This window comes from Vidua macroura, chromosome 5 (assembly GCF_024509145.1).
Source record: "Vidua macroura isolate BioBank_ID:100142 chromosome 5, ASM2450914v1, whole genome shotgun sequence".
In the NCBI taxonomy this organism is placed as follows: domain Eukaryota; kingdom Metazoa; phylum Chordata; class Aves; order Passeriformes; family Viduidae; genus Vidua; species Vidua macroura.
In genome coordinates, this window is record NC_071575.1 from 31,054,776 (window position 1) to 31,068,216 (window position 13,441).

The 13,441-nt window shown below is 44.6% G+C and overlaps 2 protein-coding genes across 2 annotated transcripts; one reads left to right on the forward strand and one right to left on the reverse strand.

Annotated features, from left to right (window-relative positions):
- Window positions 1-711: 711 nt before the first annotated feature.
- On the reverse strand, window positions 712-3,301 carry MCAT (malonyl-CoA-acyl carrier protein transacylase). The gene is made up of 4 exons (XM_053977130.1): window positions 2,702-3,301; window positions 2,517-2,604; window positions 2,033-2,250; window positions 712-1,761 (listed from the first exon to the last, which is right to left on the reverse strand). Exons 1-4 carry the CDS (start codon window positions 3,146-3,148, stop codon window positions 1,339-1,341), a joined length of 1,176 nt encoding a protein of 391 aa, XP_053833105.1. The 5' UTR covers window positions 3,149-3,301; the 3' UTR covers window positions 712-1,338.
- Window positions 3,267-12,566, forward strand: TSPO (translocator protein). The gene is made up of 4 exons (XM_053977131.1): window positions 3,267-3,476; window positions 9,247-9,447; window positions 10,880-11,018; window positions 11,819-12,566. Exons 1-4 carry the CDS (start codon window positions 3,268-3,270, stop codon window positions 11,993-11,995), a joined length of 726 nt encoding a protein of 241 aa, XP_053833106.1. The 5' UTR covers window position 3,267; the 3' UTR covers window positions 11,996-12,566.
- The last annotated feature ends 875 nt before the right edge of the window (window positions 12,567-13,441 follow it).

A 13,441-nucleotide genomic window follows, 5' to 3' on the forward strand; every position in this document is an offset into this window, starting at 1 on the left:
ATTTAGTTGCAGTATTCTAACCAATAATTCTAACTGAAGACTTTGGTATGCTTTTCTGAATAATTATTAACACCTTACCTGTAACATAGGAACCTTCACCGAAATAATTTTCTTTATAGTTTTTCCAACCCTTAATCATCAGCCTCTAGCAGTCGAATGGTGAAGCTGAAAAACTCTGCAGTATTTTACTAATTGTTAATGTTTACACATGCTAAAAGTGGAATTTGGACTGTGAGGGCAGGCACAACTGCCAGCTGCAGTCCACAAAAGAACTGTTTAATAATACAGCCCACTTAGCAATGATGATAACGGCTAGTGTTTTAAATTCACTCTCCCTGTCAAAAATGTGAAATTAAAGAATGATTGGTACTGTAATTTCATAATACATTATTGAAGACGCTGTCAGTCATTTAAGTAATATATCCTAAATTTTTTCTATGTATCTGTTAAATATATCATTAAAATACCACAATAAAAATACAAACTGGGAAATGGGAAGCTCGTTCCAGGAGGGTTTGGGACAAGCTGCTCTCTCCAGCTCATTTCTTGCTGTCAGAAAATGAAGATAATATTTTTGTTAAGCTTTTTTTTCCAGTGAACATTTCTTGTGTAACTTAGCACAACCAATTTGGCATTGGACAACTGGAGGGAAAGTTACTTCCATCCACATGTGGACAGAGCCAATAATAATGCACCCCAAAGCATTAAAAATAGCAAGAAAAGCTTCATAGTTTATTTATAGTTTAACCTTAAGAAAATAATGTTTCCAGTAACATCATCTGCCTCACTCAGCTGCTACCTGGCAATGTGGACACAAAGTAAGAGAACTTTACATAGATTAACACCCCACAAGCCAGCTGAGTAAGAAAACAGGAACATCAACACACTGAAAGCCTTCCCAACAAATGGCTCCTCTAAATGCACCCTCTAGCCCAGAGCAGAGCCCTCCACAACTTGAAGCCAACAACCCCTGCATTCCTGCAGAAGATCCCTGCATCAGACAGCCAAGGCTGCCAACTGGAACCTGAATCCACACCCAAAAAAACTCCCCCAAAAACAACCAAACAAAAACAACCAAACAAAAAAACATCAAGAGGCAAAGTTGCTTGCAGGATTGAGGACAAACAGTGCTACTTGGCCTGTTTGTTGACAGCTTTGCAGTCCTGACACAGATGGAAGAGCCAAACTTTGCTCTCCCCTTTGCACACCTGAGGAACTCAAAGGAAAATGTTCATTGCAATTATGCACGTAGTGCTCTTTTAAGACTTTGTCTTTTGGGAGCACAAAGTTTTAAATCAGAAAAAAACCGAGCTATGTGGATTTTTCTCAAAAGGTTATTTAAGTCTCCGCTGCTTCCTCATCTTCCAGAGCATCTACATGCTTATATTGTTTCCAGGCCTTTAAATTACATTGTTTGAGAATGGCTCCTAGTTGATTCCCGGGCCCCACTTCATACGTGTAAGGAAATTCTGTTCCTTGCTTTCTTTCGTACACTGAGTGCATAGTCTGCTCCCACAGAACAGGTGACACCACCTGCTTCACTAACAGCTTCTGAATGTGCTTTGAGTGCATGTACTTTCTGCCATCAACATTGGAATACACACAGAACAGAGGTTTCTGAATTTCAATCGATTTTAGTACTTCAGCCAGTGGCTCTACTGCTGGTTCCATAAGTCTGGTATGAAAAGCCCCACTGACTGGAAGCATTTTTGTACGTTTAAAATAATATTTTCGGGCATTCTCCTGCAAAAACTCCAAAGCCTATAAAAGAGAGAGAGAAGTGAGTCTTGCACAACAAAGGTTTTCTCAGTCACCCCAAATGAATCACCTCACCAGACTTACTGTGAAAAAGGGAATCCTTTCCCTACCCAAACAACTGAACACATGCCAGAAAAAAAAAAACCACAGATCAAATACTTTTGTCCGGACAAACTAAGGCTGTACATAACACCCACACAGAAATGTGAAGTACAAGTTTTTAAAAAGTGAAATGCTCAGTTCAACTGAAGGAATAGTTAGTCTGAAGCAATACCTGTAAGTGTCCTGCAATGACTCTGCTGTCTGGAAACAAATAGTTTGAAACTGTGCACACGGGGTTCTCTATACCCAGCGATTCACAGTGTTTACGGGCTTCCAGGCAGGCAAATTTGTAATTTGCCTCTCGCCGGCCGACAACCGAGAGCATTCCACTGGGGACAGCTTCCGACGCCTTTTGCATGGCTTCGGCGCGCACTTTCACCGCGTACAGCGCTACAGAGAGAAACAGAGATGCTGCGTCAATTTGAGCGCGGGCACCTGCGTAAAAGAAAGGGCAGTTGTTCACTCTCGTGAAACGTCAATGCTTTTAATACCGTATTACACACGTTAAAGCGAATAGTCGAAGTAGAAAGTAAAAGTCGTCCGCTAATTAAAAACAAAAAGCAGGAGGGACACAGTGGTATCAGGCAACGCTTTGGAAACAGCACGGGCCCGGGCTGGGAAAACCTAGCAGGGAGCTCGGCACGTCCCCCAGGCACCTTCGGCAAAGTCCAGGGCTCCAGCGAAGACCAGCGCCGCGAACTCCCCCACGCTGTAGCCGGCGGCCGCCACGCAACGCTCCACGACCTGCGGGAACACAAAGCCGAGCGGCGCCTCAGCCGCACAGCGGGGCAGACCCCAGGCGCCGCCGCCCCGACCCCCCGCGCCCCACGCGGCCCCTCACTTCAGGCTGCAGGTGGTTGAGCTTCTCCACGGCGGCCAGGGAGGCGACGAACACGGCGGGCTGGCAGTGCTGGGTGCGGTCCAGCGCGTCCCGCGGCCCCTCCAGGCAGAGGGAGAGCAGGTCGTAGCCCAGCACCTTCTCGGCCAGGCGGTACATGTCCCGCACGCCGGGGTACTGCTGCAGCCCGCGGCACATCCCCACGAACTGGCTGCCCTGCCCGGGGAAGAGCAGCACCGTGCCCTCCCGGGGGCACCGCCGCTCCCGCCTCGCTGCCGCCGCCGCGCCCGGCTCCTCGGCCTCCACCGAACTCTGCAGGAGGTCGCTCAGGGTCGCCGCCCGGTCCCCAGCGCCGGGGCGGGAGCTGCCCCACCGCCGCGCAGCGCCGCGGAGGCCGCCGCGCCCGCTGCAGCCACCAAGCCGCCATGGCGCCGCGGCCCAGCCGCCCATGGCCGCCGCCCGGGAACGGGCGTTGCCACGGGAACGGGGCGGCCCCCGCCGGCAGCTACTGCCGGGCTCGGCGCTGGCAGAGGGGACGGGAAGGGAGGGAGGGAGAGAGAGAGGGAGGGATGGAAGGAGATCGGTCGGGCCACCCTGGCGCTCGCCGCCCTCAGCCCCTCGCGCTACCCTGGGCCCAGCCCGCGCCCGGCGCCTCCGCCCGCCGAGCGCCGAGAGCCCGCCCCGGGGCGGGGGAGCCCGCGCAGTCCCGGGGGCGGCGCTTGGCTGCCCGAGCAGAGCGGGCACGACCGGCGGCAGCAGCAGTACGGCGCAGAAAGAGGTAACGCCGGCGCTGCCCGCGGCACGGCTCGGGGTGGGACGGGACAGGGAGCCCGAAGAGCGCAACCCCGCAGCCTCGCCGGATGGGCCGCCCAACCCCGCCCCAGCCCCCGCGCGGGTCCCGGCGCTCCCGGGGCGCTGCCGCCGCCGGGGTCGACGTAGAGGGTTGAAGGAGCGATCCCGCTCCCTACAGCTGGCGACACTCCCGTGCCGGCCAGCCGGGATCCCCCCGGGCAGGACGGGACCTGCCGTGCCCGATGGAAACGGGCGGGGCGGGCAGCTCAGGGGCGGACAGGACTTGGGCAAACACTCAAAGCTTTTCGTGCCGGCGTTTAGCATGGAAAGTGCTTTAAAATAAACAAACCAAACCACCAACGTAGGAAACTTGTTCTTAATTTTGATCCGGCACACGAGCTTTTCGGTGGTTGACAGCTGTGCGCGCACGGCAGAAAGGCAGAACCTGTTCCTCTGGTCCCACGGGACCGGCGGCTCTGCCACGCACACGGGGCATATTCGCTCTCCGCACTCGGAGTTTTCACGCTGCTATTTAACTAAAGGTATCTTCCTTAAGTGTCGCCGAGGAACATTTCTTTAAGGGTGAAAGAAAGGGCTTTGGTTTTCAATTCCGAGTTTTTGAGTGATACTTATAAATCAGCCCGAAATGCACTGTGATATAATTGGAGCGTTCAACGCTAAGATTATTTTTTAAAAAGAGAAAGTTGGCGTGCCGGAGTTACAATTGTGTAACGACTTTGCATGAACTAAGGTTGTAGAACAGTATCAAGCATTGAGTCAGAGCAGCTCAGTAAAAGAGACTGTAAGTACAGCTTGGGAGAAGGAAAATGTGTAATAATACCAAGAAATTATGTTGACTTTTTATTTTTCTCACTTCTCTATTCTCTGTGTTATTTTGTAAGATGATTTCTTCCATTTGTGTCAACCTCCAGATAAAATACCTAGAAGTGCTCAAGTTAGTTGAAATATATGGGCAGTAACATAGGAGATATGTGATCATATCCCAGCCCGTGGCTGCCTCTACCTGTAACATAAGTGTCAATGAGAAGAGATTGAGAGTAAATGGCAAATTGTCCCAGCAAGAATCTTGCTCCAGTATGCATTTCAGTTCCCTGTATGTGCTTAAATCATAGATTTATTTGCACAACTTGTGCTCTGCCACACTGAAAGAAGTGTAACCTGGGGTGTGAGATTTTTTTCTTTCCATCTGTACTTCTTGCATTATAGTCTTCAATAAATACAGTATTTTAAAAAAATTCTAAATATATATTATCAACATATGGACTTATTCGATATTTATATTCTATAACATTTATTGTTTTAAATGTTTCTATTGCTTGAGATTAGATAACCTGTTTTTTTTTGGTGGTAGCTGTATTCTTTGTCATAGATTGTGATATAAATTTGATTTTAGTGTTGCAGCTTCCCAGGAATTAAAACCACAACACACATAAATAGTTTATTAATATAAATTAAGTATGTTGTCTTTAATTTTTCAGACAGCTATCTTGGGAAGAAGCCTTCCTGGGGAAAATTTGTGTGCTGCCTTTCAGACCTGGGCAGAGCCTTATTTGCCCTTAAAAAAATGTATGGTAGAGGATGAGAGGGAGAGTATTTGTCTTGGGGACCCCCTTCCATGGTATGGTCCCAGCCTTGGCAGTCCATCTCCAAGCACTGGGCACTGCGAACCCTAGGGCTGCCAGGGTGACTTAGCTCTGCTGGGAGATTTTTGTTTGTGTTTTTAATGCGATTTTTAAGCCCCATGTGACTGGGTAGCCAGCCCCAAGCTGCACAAGAATGGAACTAATCAGAAGTTTTATCAGCAGAGGGGTGTAAGAAAATGGGATGAAAGCAATTCTCCTTTCCTACCTTCCTTCTCCTTCCTGCTGACAGAGTGCCCCAAGGAGGGAAAGGCACCTGTCTTTCAGAGACCTCCTCAAGGCAAAGAAGTGTTTTAGTTCATTTTTCATCAGGCTGAAGCAACCCAGCTGCTCTGTCATGATATATCTAATCCCACCTACAGAGCAGCCTATCCCTTTCATTGGGTGCACAGTGTTTTTTCCAGAAAGAGGACACAGAAAGCTTCTGTTAGTTTTTTCTTTATGTTATACCACCATAGAAAAACAGCAGAGAGAAGCCATTAGGCAGCAAGTCTAACTACTGCAGCTTTTCCCCCCCTTTATTTGTCCTTTTACTTTATGTAGCTGGAACCATCTTTGGGTAGGTCAGATGTTTTGAATACCTAGAATAATTATTCTAACATGTATGTAAATCAAAGTGGCCTAGTGCAGCCCTCACTGCACTGCTGAAACTACCTGAAGTCACACTAGGACTAAACAGAAAAGGGGCAGCATGATGAAGAATATGTTGCAGGGCAGAGATAAGAAGTAGAAAAGAAGCAAATAAGTGTGTGTGTGAGAAGAAAATACTTCCAACCTTGGTGGTTCTTAGAGAAAGATACCTGCTGGGTACACTGCAGATACCATTCACAGACATCCAGCATTCTTCAGTATTAAAATGAGGGTGCAAGGATATTGTGCAACTCACCCTGGAGCTGGGATATGATTGGGAAAGTAGTTATTATTTCTAGGTTGAGTAATGCTGCTGAAGCCAGTGGGGCTGTGTTAGCAAGTCTGTGGTGTGTAAGTTCTTACCGATTCATTTCAGATCATCAGCTGTACACGGAAAGGAAGGCAGGGCTGATGAACCTCTGTGCTCACATTCCTTCTAGAAAATGTACAGGGTGTTCTGTAAACATTGCACTGCTCTTGTACTGCACAGGTAAACAAAGACTGCAGCACTGGCCAACGCACAGACTCTCTAGTGCATCTTGCCTTTTACTCATTCTCATGCTAAAGACCTACATCAGGCAACCAGACACAGACAGACGTGGCTTCTTCCATGCTGTTTTCTGAGTTACCTGTGCTTTTTTTATGGAAAGTTGATACCAGTATTTAATTTCTTGGGAATGAAAACACAGGAACTCCCACTGCTGATGGACAGCTGTGGTCTTGCTGCCAGCACATCTTGCTGCATGGTTTCATCCCTCCTTCTCCTTGCAATATAGAGTATTTTGCCATGCTTGGGAAATCCTGAGGGATACGACTGGAAAATACAGCACATAATTAATTAACAGCAATAGTAGTTAAAAGACTGGGATACGAATATTCAATTCCAGACAGTATGTTCAATCTCTTAATTTCTATTTCCTCCCCTTTGCTGTGCATGAGTGGCTTCACTTCTCTCGTTTCTTTGCTTTGTGCCTTCCCTGTTTTTATTTCCCTGCTTGGTTTTCTTTGTCTTAAGAATTACTTCAGTGTTCTTCCTCCAACGTGGATGGATATATAATTTATTCACTAATGACTGCCACAGAGCAGTATGGTTTCAATTTTACAGTATTTAGCACTTTCAGCTTACAGAACACTTTCAGACTTTGTTCTGTGGGAGGAAGTTGACAGAACCCCTGACAAAGTCTGTTGCTGAATGCTGTGAGGAGACCACCCTTATATTGTTAACATCCAAATAAAGCATAAAGCCCTTTGGGTTCTTGCTTATCACTTTTGAAAAAATAGTATTTGGCAGCCATGCTGGATTTGCACATATCACAGCATCTGTAGAGATCTAAGCCTGGCCTCCCTGTAGGCAAAGCAAAAAGGTTAAAAATTACTGAGATCTTACTAATTTTCAGTTTCTAACTTAACCTTTGGGAATTACTCATCTGAAGGCAGCCAAAGAGAGTCACTGTGCTCAGAGCTCTTGTTCCCATCACACCTTGTTGCTCCTGCACATGGCACTTGCTTCACATCCTAGTAAAAGCAGAGCCTTTCACGTTGTCAGTGGGAATGACAAGTGGTGCACATAGCAGCTGGCAGCCTGCTTCCTTGGGAAATAACAGCACAGACCTAAGTGCAAAACAGGGCAACTCCTCTGCTACACTTAAGATGCTTCCTCATAAGTAGAATTCACTAGGCAGAAGTATGGCATCAATGAGCCCTGCAGATTTTTCTTCCCTCCCTTGTCCATCCTCCACCCAAGACCTAATTGATCCTATCACAGCAGAGTACCACATCCTTCCCTTTCTCCTCCGAAGCCTCAGGTCTGAATTCTTCCCTGCTTGGCTCTTTCACCCATTTTGTTCGGGTTTTGACCTTGACTTGTATGGCTTTGTCTGCTGCCTTTTTTGTGTATATTTCTATTCTGCCTACTTCCCCCAAGCCCACAGCCCAGGCCTACCTGCCCTTTCTTGTTTAAACCTCTCAACATTTCTCATCCTGCGTGCCTTACCAGTCCCTCCATGCTCAGTTTGCCTTCAAAACTCTGCTCTGCTTCTATCACCAGGATTCCTCCTGATCCCATGCAAATTGCATTGTGATCCCAGCTACTGAAATCTCACATTGAATCTGTGTGGGCAGAGCCCTGAGTGCAGGGACAAAAACCATAATGCAAGAACTTTCTTGCTGTCCAAGCTTACCCTGATCTCCAAACAGAAATTCACCATGTCAGACCTGTGACAATGCAACCTCCTCTGTGCCATTTCCTATTGGTTTAAGCACATCTGTCACAAGTAGGATTTCCTCTTCCCCACTCCCTGCCTCCTCATCTCAGCAGTCATGACTAAAGCAATAGAAGCTTTGAAATCCAGGGAAACACAACAACCAAGACAGTAACAATATGGCACTTTTCTCTGACAAGCATCTGAAATGCTCATTGATCTAAAACTTTATTTTCTCTCCTGGGCCTTCTGCAGTTGCTCTTTCCCCACTGCTGCACTCTCTCATAATCTCTCTCCTGCATAACAGATGAACAGGAATTGGGTGTATTTGCCTACTGTATATTTGAAAAAACATCTTTCAGTTCTGCCCTTTTTTTTATTGTAGCTCTAATGTTTACATTTCAGTAAACTAAGCACAGCTCTTCTGTAGCATTTGGCCTTTGGCCAGAAAATCTGCAATGGAGCTTTTTCCTCCTTCCTTGCTTGCTGGTTTTCCTGCTGCCTGTACCCTAACTAAAGCAGAATGGCCTAGCAGAGCAAGGCATTACTTAGCCCTACTTCTGTAGGCAAATTTAATGGGCTTGGCAGCTACAATTGCTGCAACTGATTGAATGTTTCATGAAGGAGCCAAAGGTGTACCTCTCCATGTAGCTTCCAGATCACCTTCCTTGTTTAGCAAAACATCAGTTAAGTACTTACCTTCCCATTATCCTCCCTGGTGTTTGTGTTCTAAGGCAGCTTCTCAAGTGTCTGCTACTGATTCACATCCCTCTGGCTCCTACTGAGCATCCTGCAGACAACATCTCACATTATTTTGCTTGAGCACAGGAAAGCACATGCTCTTTTCTTCCTTGGCTCTGCCATTTCATTGAGGGAATGGGCTTTTTGGTGAATACAGAAATACATGCTTCTTAACGCATTTATTTATTTTCCAAGTGCAGTTCATATAACATCAAACTGCTTTATTCCTCTGCCATACTTACTGGTGAGGATATTTCTGTAGGTACAATTCAGTAATCTTCATGCACTCAGCTGAGAGAGAAGTAAAGGCCCCACTTCCCACTGGCTCCCCCCTCCTCAGGGACATACTCCTTTACAGGTGTATTGGTACAAGATCCATTAATTTCAGCTGCAGTCTCTCTCAGTGACAACACTAGGCTGTGGATCAGATCTTACATGCCTATTTTAAAAATCTGTTAAAATGGAAACTTTTGCAGTTGCATTTTAAAAGTTCTCTGCCAATCAGTGTTTGGTTTTGTTTCAGGTTCACTGTCTCAATGGAAGTGGTACCAGCCTGGGCCCCAGCAGCAGGTTTCACACTCCTGCCACATGCAGGAGGATTTTTAGGAAGCAATATAACCAAAAGGGAAATCCCAACATGGTATCAAACTCTACAGAAGCCATCCTGGTGTCCACCTAACTGGGTGTTTGCTCCTGTTTGGGGAACTCTCTATACATCTATGGGGTATGTTTTTCACATTATATTAAGGCACTGGCCTGATCTCAAAGTTGCATTTGGTATAATTCTGGACCAGAGGCTATGTATATCCTTTAGTAGTTTTAAGAAAAAAAAAAAAGGTGCGGGAAATTAGGATAGAACTGTTCTAACAAAGCTCAATAATGCAATGGATGAAACTGAATGCTAGACTGGCATTCCCATGTTCTCTCATTTTGGTTTCATTTTCTTTCCAGAAAAGCTTTGTAATTTTTATAGCCTTGTGTCTTGTCCCTCCCCACCAGTCTTCTATTTTCTTTCCCCTCATACAGACTGTACTTTTAAACTTATTTAAGTGGAAAACTTGTGTAGTTGAAGACTTAACATTTGAATGAGATCATTACTGACCTATGAATATAAACATACCTTTTATCAAGGACCAAAGAGCTGGGTGGCTTTCCCAACTTCCTTCAAGTTGATCGCACAATCTGTAACCCTGTGTCTGGATTCCTCACCACGAATCTGGGTAGCAGGTTAAATACCTTAAAAAAGTCCAGATTGTGACAGCTTATCACTTATTTTTGTAATAGAAGAATCTGTGTATCCTAAGGTGGGTGGTCTTGGTTATGTATTATACATCCAGCCCAGTGAAAAGATCATACTTAGTACCAGCCTTCTCTAATCCATCATGCACACACATTCCTTGAATGACCAAGACATTTCATTTCTCCAGAATCTCAAATATAAGGAAAGCAACAAATAACTAACAGAAAGATTGAATAAGCTTACCTGTCTTTCTTGACACTTAGCTTCTTAGATTTGTACATCACAGTATTGGTCTGAAGTTGAAGTCAGGTGTATGAACAAGTTGAATCCACGCTGTGCTTTGGAATTCACTTAGGAAACGGAAGCTTCTAATGTTTACCCTGCCCCAGCTTTATTCTGTTTTCATTATTCTCTGCAATCAAACTGACAAAATTGTTTAGTCCCTGTGAAAGTAATGAAAGTGATCAAAGGGTTCTTCCTGCTCCCCATACTCAACTGTGTTTTGGGATCCTACTCAATGCCATTCATTTCATCCACTTACAAACTGAGGTTTGATTAATTTTTAAAAAATCTTTAAAGCACCACATCCCAATACCAAAACAAAGTTTTTTCACTATTTGCATCTTAGACTTGTTTCTGTTTCGACATGGCATTCTTTTTTAAGACAGAAATGCAGTAGGTTATCTGCTTCTATACACCTAAAAGTAAGAATTCTGGCATGATTGGAATTCTTCTCTCTCCATGTTGTTATCCAGCTGATCAAACATGTGCTGTAAGTTACTTTGCCAAGTAGGGCCTGGATATCTCAATCTTCCAAATTAATCTAGACCCTGGCACTGAACTTATTTCATGGATCAAGAATGTGTGGTAGCTTTAAACAGTGTAGTGAATGACACTTCCCCTTTGCTTTCTGCAGATACGGCTCCTACCTGGTATGGAAGGAACTGGGGGGCTTCAATGAAAAGTCAGTGGTTCCTCTGGGTCTGTATGCAGGGAACCTGGCATTAAACTGGGCATGGACTCCAATATTTTTTGGAGCTCACAAAATGGGATGGGTAAGTGGAATACTAAGGTATTAGCATGCAAGGTTTGTGTCATCATCTTTTCTCCCTGAAAATGGGCCTTAATACAAAATACGGCTTGCAGAACTTTTCTAAAATTCTCTTTAATGCATGCCAGCAGCCACCCGAGAGAATTTACAGATCTAGACCATCCTTAAATTGATAAGATTTCAAGCAGCTTTCTGCCAGCATTTGGTAAGAGCTTTGTCTGAATAGAAAACAAACATTTATGCCTTATTGCAATTCCTGGGTCTCTCTGGCAAACAGCAGTGATAAGCAGCTTATTACAACATAATTCAGGTGATCAACACCCTTTTTAGAAAAGACTAATTTTCTGCAGCTCTCTGTAGAGCTCAATTATTCTCAAAAATAAGAATTGGTAAAAAAAAAATATTTGCCTGGTTCTCTAGCTGTACATGCAATGCTGTAACAGGGAAAGACTCTGCAATCCATTAGAAATTCATTCACACCTCATCTCTTCAGGTAACATGAACAAATTGGACAGGTTTGCTTGCTCCAACTTACTCTGTGAAGTGTCTCACTGCTCACTACAGAGGGTATGGGTCAGAGAGACTTCATTCTCCCTCTCTGCTCCCAGCTGTAATGTCCTTTCTTGTATTGTTTTATGACTCAAAGTGGTTTGTAACTCAGTAGAAATCCATCTTTTTCTGCTAGCTGGTTTTCTGAGAAGGATTTAACTCACAGAGGGATAGAACAGGTGCCAGAGCTAGGTGGAAAGTGACACACAGGAAATGCAGTGAATAAAACAACACTAACCACCTTCTGTGTTTCAGGGGTTGGTGACTCTCCTGCTTACAACTGGTACAGCAACAGCTACCGCTGCTTCCTGGTACAACATCAACAAAACAGCAGCTTATTTGATGGTTCCTTATTTAGCTTGGCTAAGCTTGGCTTCTGCACTCAATTATCAGATCTGGAAGGACAATCGCAACAAGAAAAAACCTGAATAAGCAGTTTTCAGCCAAAACCATTTTTTTTCCACAATAATTTTTTTATATAAAGTTATGACCTTATTTTATTTTTAGCTGAACTATTTCTGCCCTAACTTTGGTATTTACAAGTTGACAAAACAAATATAACTTTACTAGACAAGCCACAAAGGGGTGTATGCCTGACTGGGTTTTATAGCAAACTAAAAGTCGTGATTGAAAAGTGTTAAGTGCTATGTTCTAGTATTATGTGTTACAGCACAACAACAGCATTGTAACTGTTACCAGAAGAAAGCAGGAACTCAAACTTCCATATGTTCAGAGGAAGAAATCCAACTACACACTAACACAGTTTCCAGAAAGGTGCTCCTAACAGTGACAGGGATGATTGTGGCCTGAATCTTTCCTATTTACCACTAGGCACAGTGCTTTTGTGCTATGTGTCCCACTACAGCCACCAGATATTTGTCTTCTGGCTATTGTACTCTGGAAACGTGCAAGACAAGCTCTTTTCAACAATTTGTGCCTTCCCACTTTGAAGAACTATACATGCATTCAGCTAAATGCATTAAACTACATGTAAACTTAATAACCTTGTTCCTTGCTGGTATTGTTTTAAATTGTTTTGAGCAGAAAAACACTGAAGGCAGCAGGATGCTACAGCCTCAAAGACAGCCCCTTCATCTCTTCTCCTCACCTTTGCAATGGCCAAGACAATTCAGAGGAATTTCAGAGTACCCGTAAGAAACTGTGAGAACCCAGTCACAACATTTCTTTAATCAAATTTAAGTAAGCAGCCCAAACCAGTTCAGGTTCCCCTGAGCAGGCCAGCATTGTGTAAACATTACTTCTGGCTGTACAACCCTGCTCTCCCTTCTGCCTCATCTCCACAGCAACTGGATTTTCCCAAGTTTATTTCTCTAGCCTATGCTTCAATCAGTGGAACAAAGCAGATTCCTGTAGACCAGCCTGAAATAGCCTCAAATATTCCTTTTTGTTCCTGATTGTGAGGGACAATGCACTGCATCTTTGCAAAGTTGGAAACAAGGTTTAGAATGCTTACACAATTTATAACTGTACTTTCCTCTCAAGCACATCCTAATTGCTGCAAACTAGCTTAAATAATTACTACCCATACAATATATATGTCATGGTAGGCAGCAGAATTTTCTGCAGCTTGCACATAAACTAGCTAAGTTTCAGCCAAGTGACCCTGGTTTGAGGAAAGATTAGGAATGATTCATTTCAAATGGGCACCCACTGCCAAATACCTCTCTCTTAGGCCCTAAACTTCAAAGTCCGAAGACTTGGGCTTCTAGCAGAGTTTTCAAAACTCCTTTCATTCCTTTAGGCTTCTGCATTCTTGTGCTGCTCCCGACATTGCATCTGCTCACATCCTCAAAAATCTGGTTTCTTTAAGGGGCAAGCTAAGGATGACAGCCAGTGGTACAGCCAGCTTCCTAAATG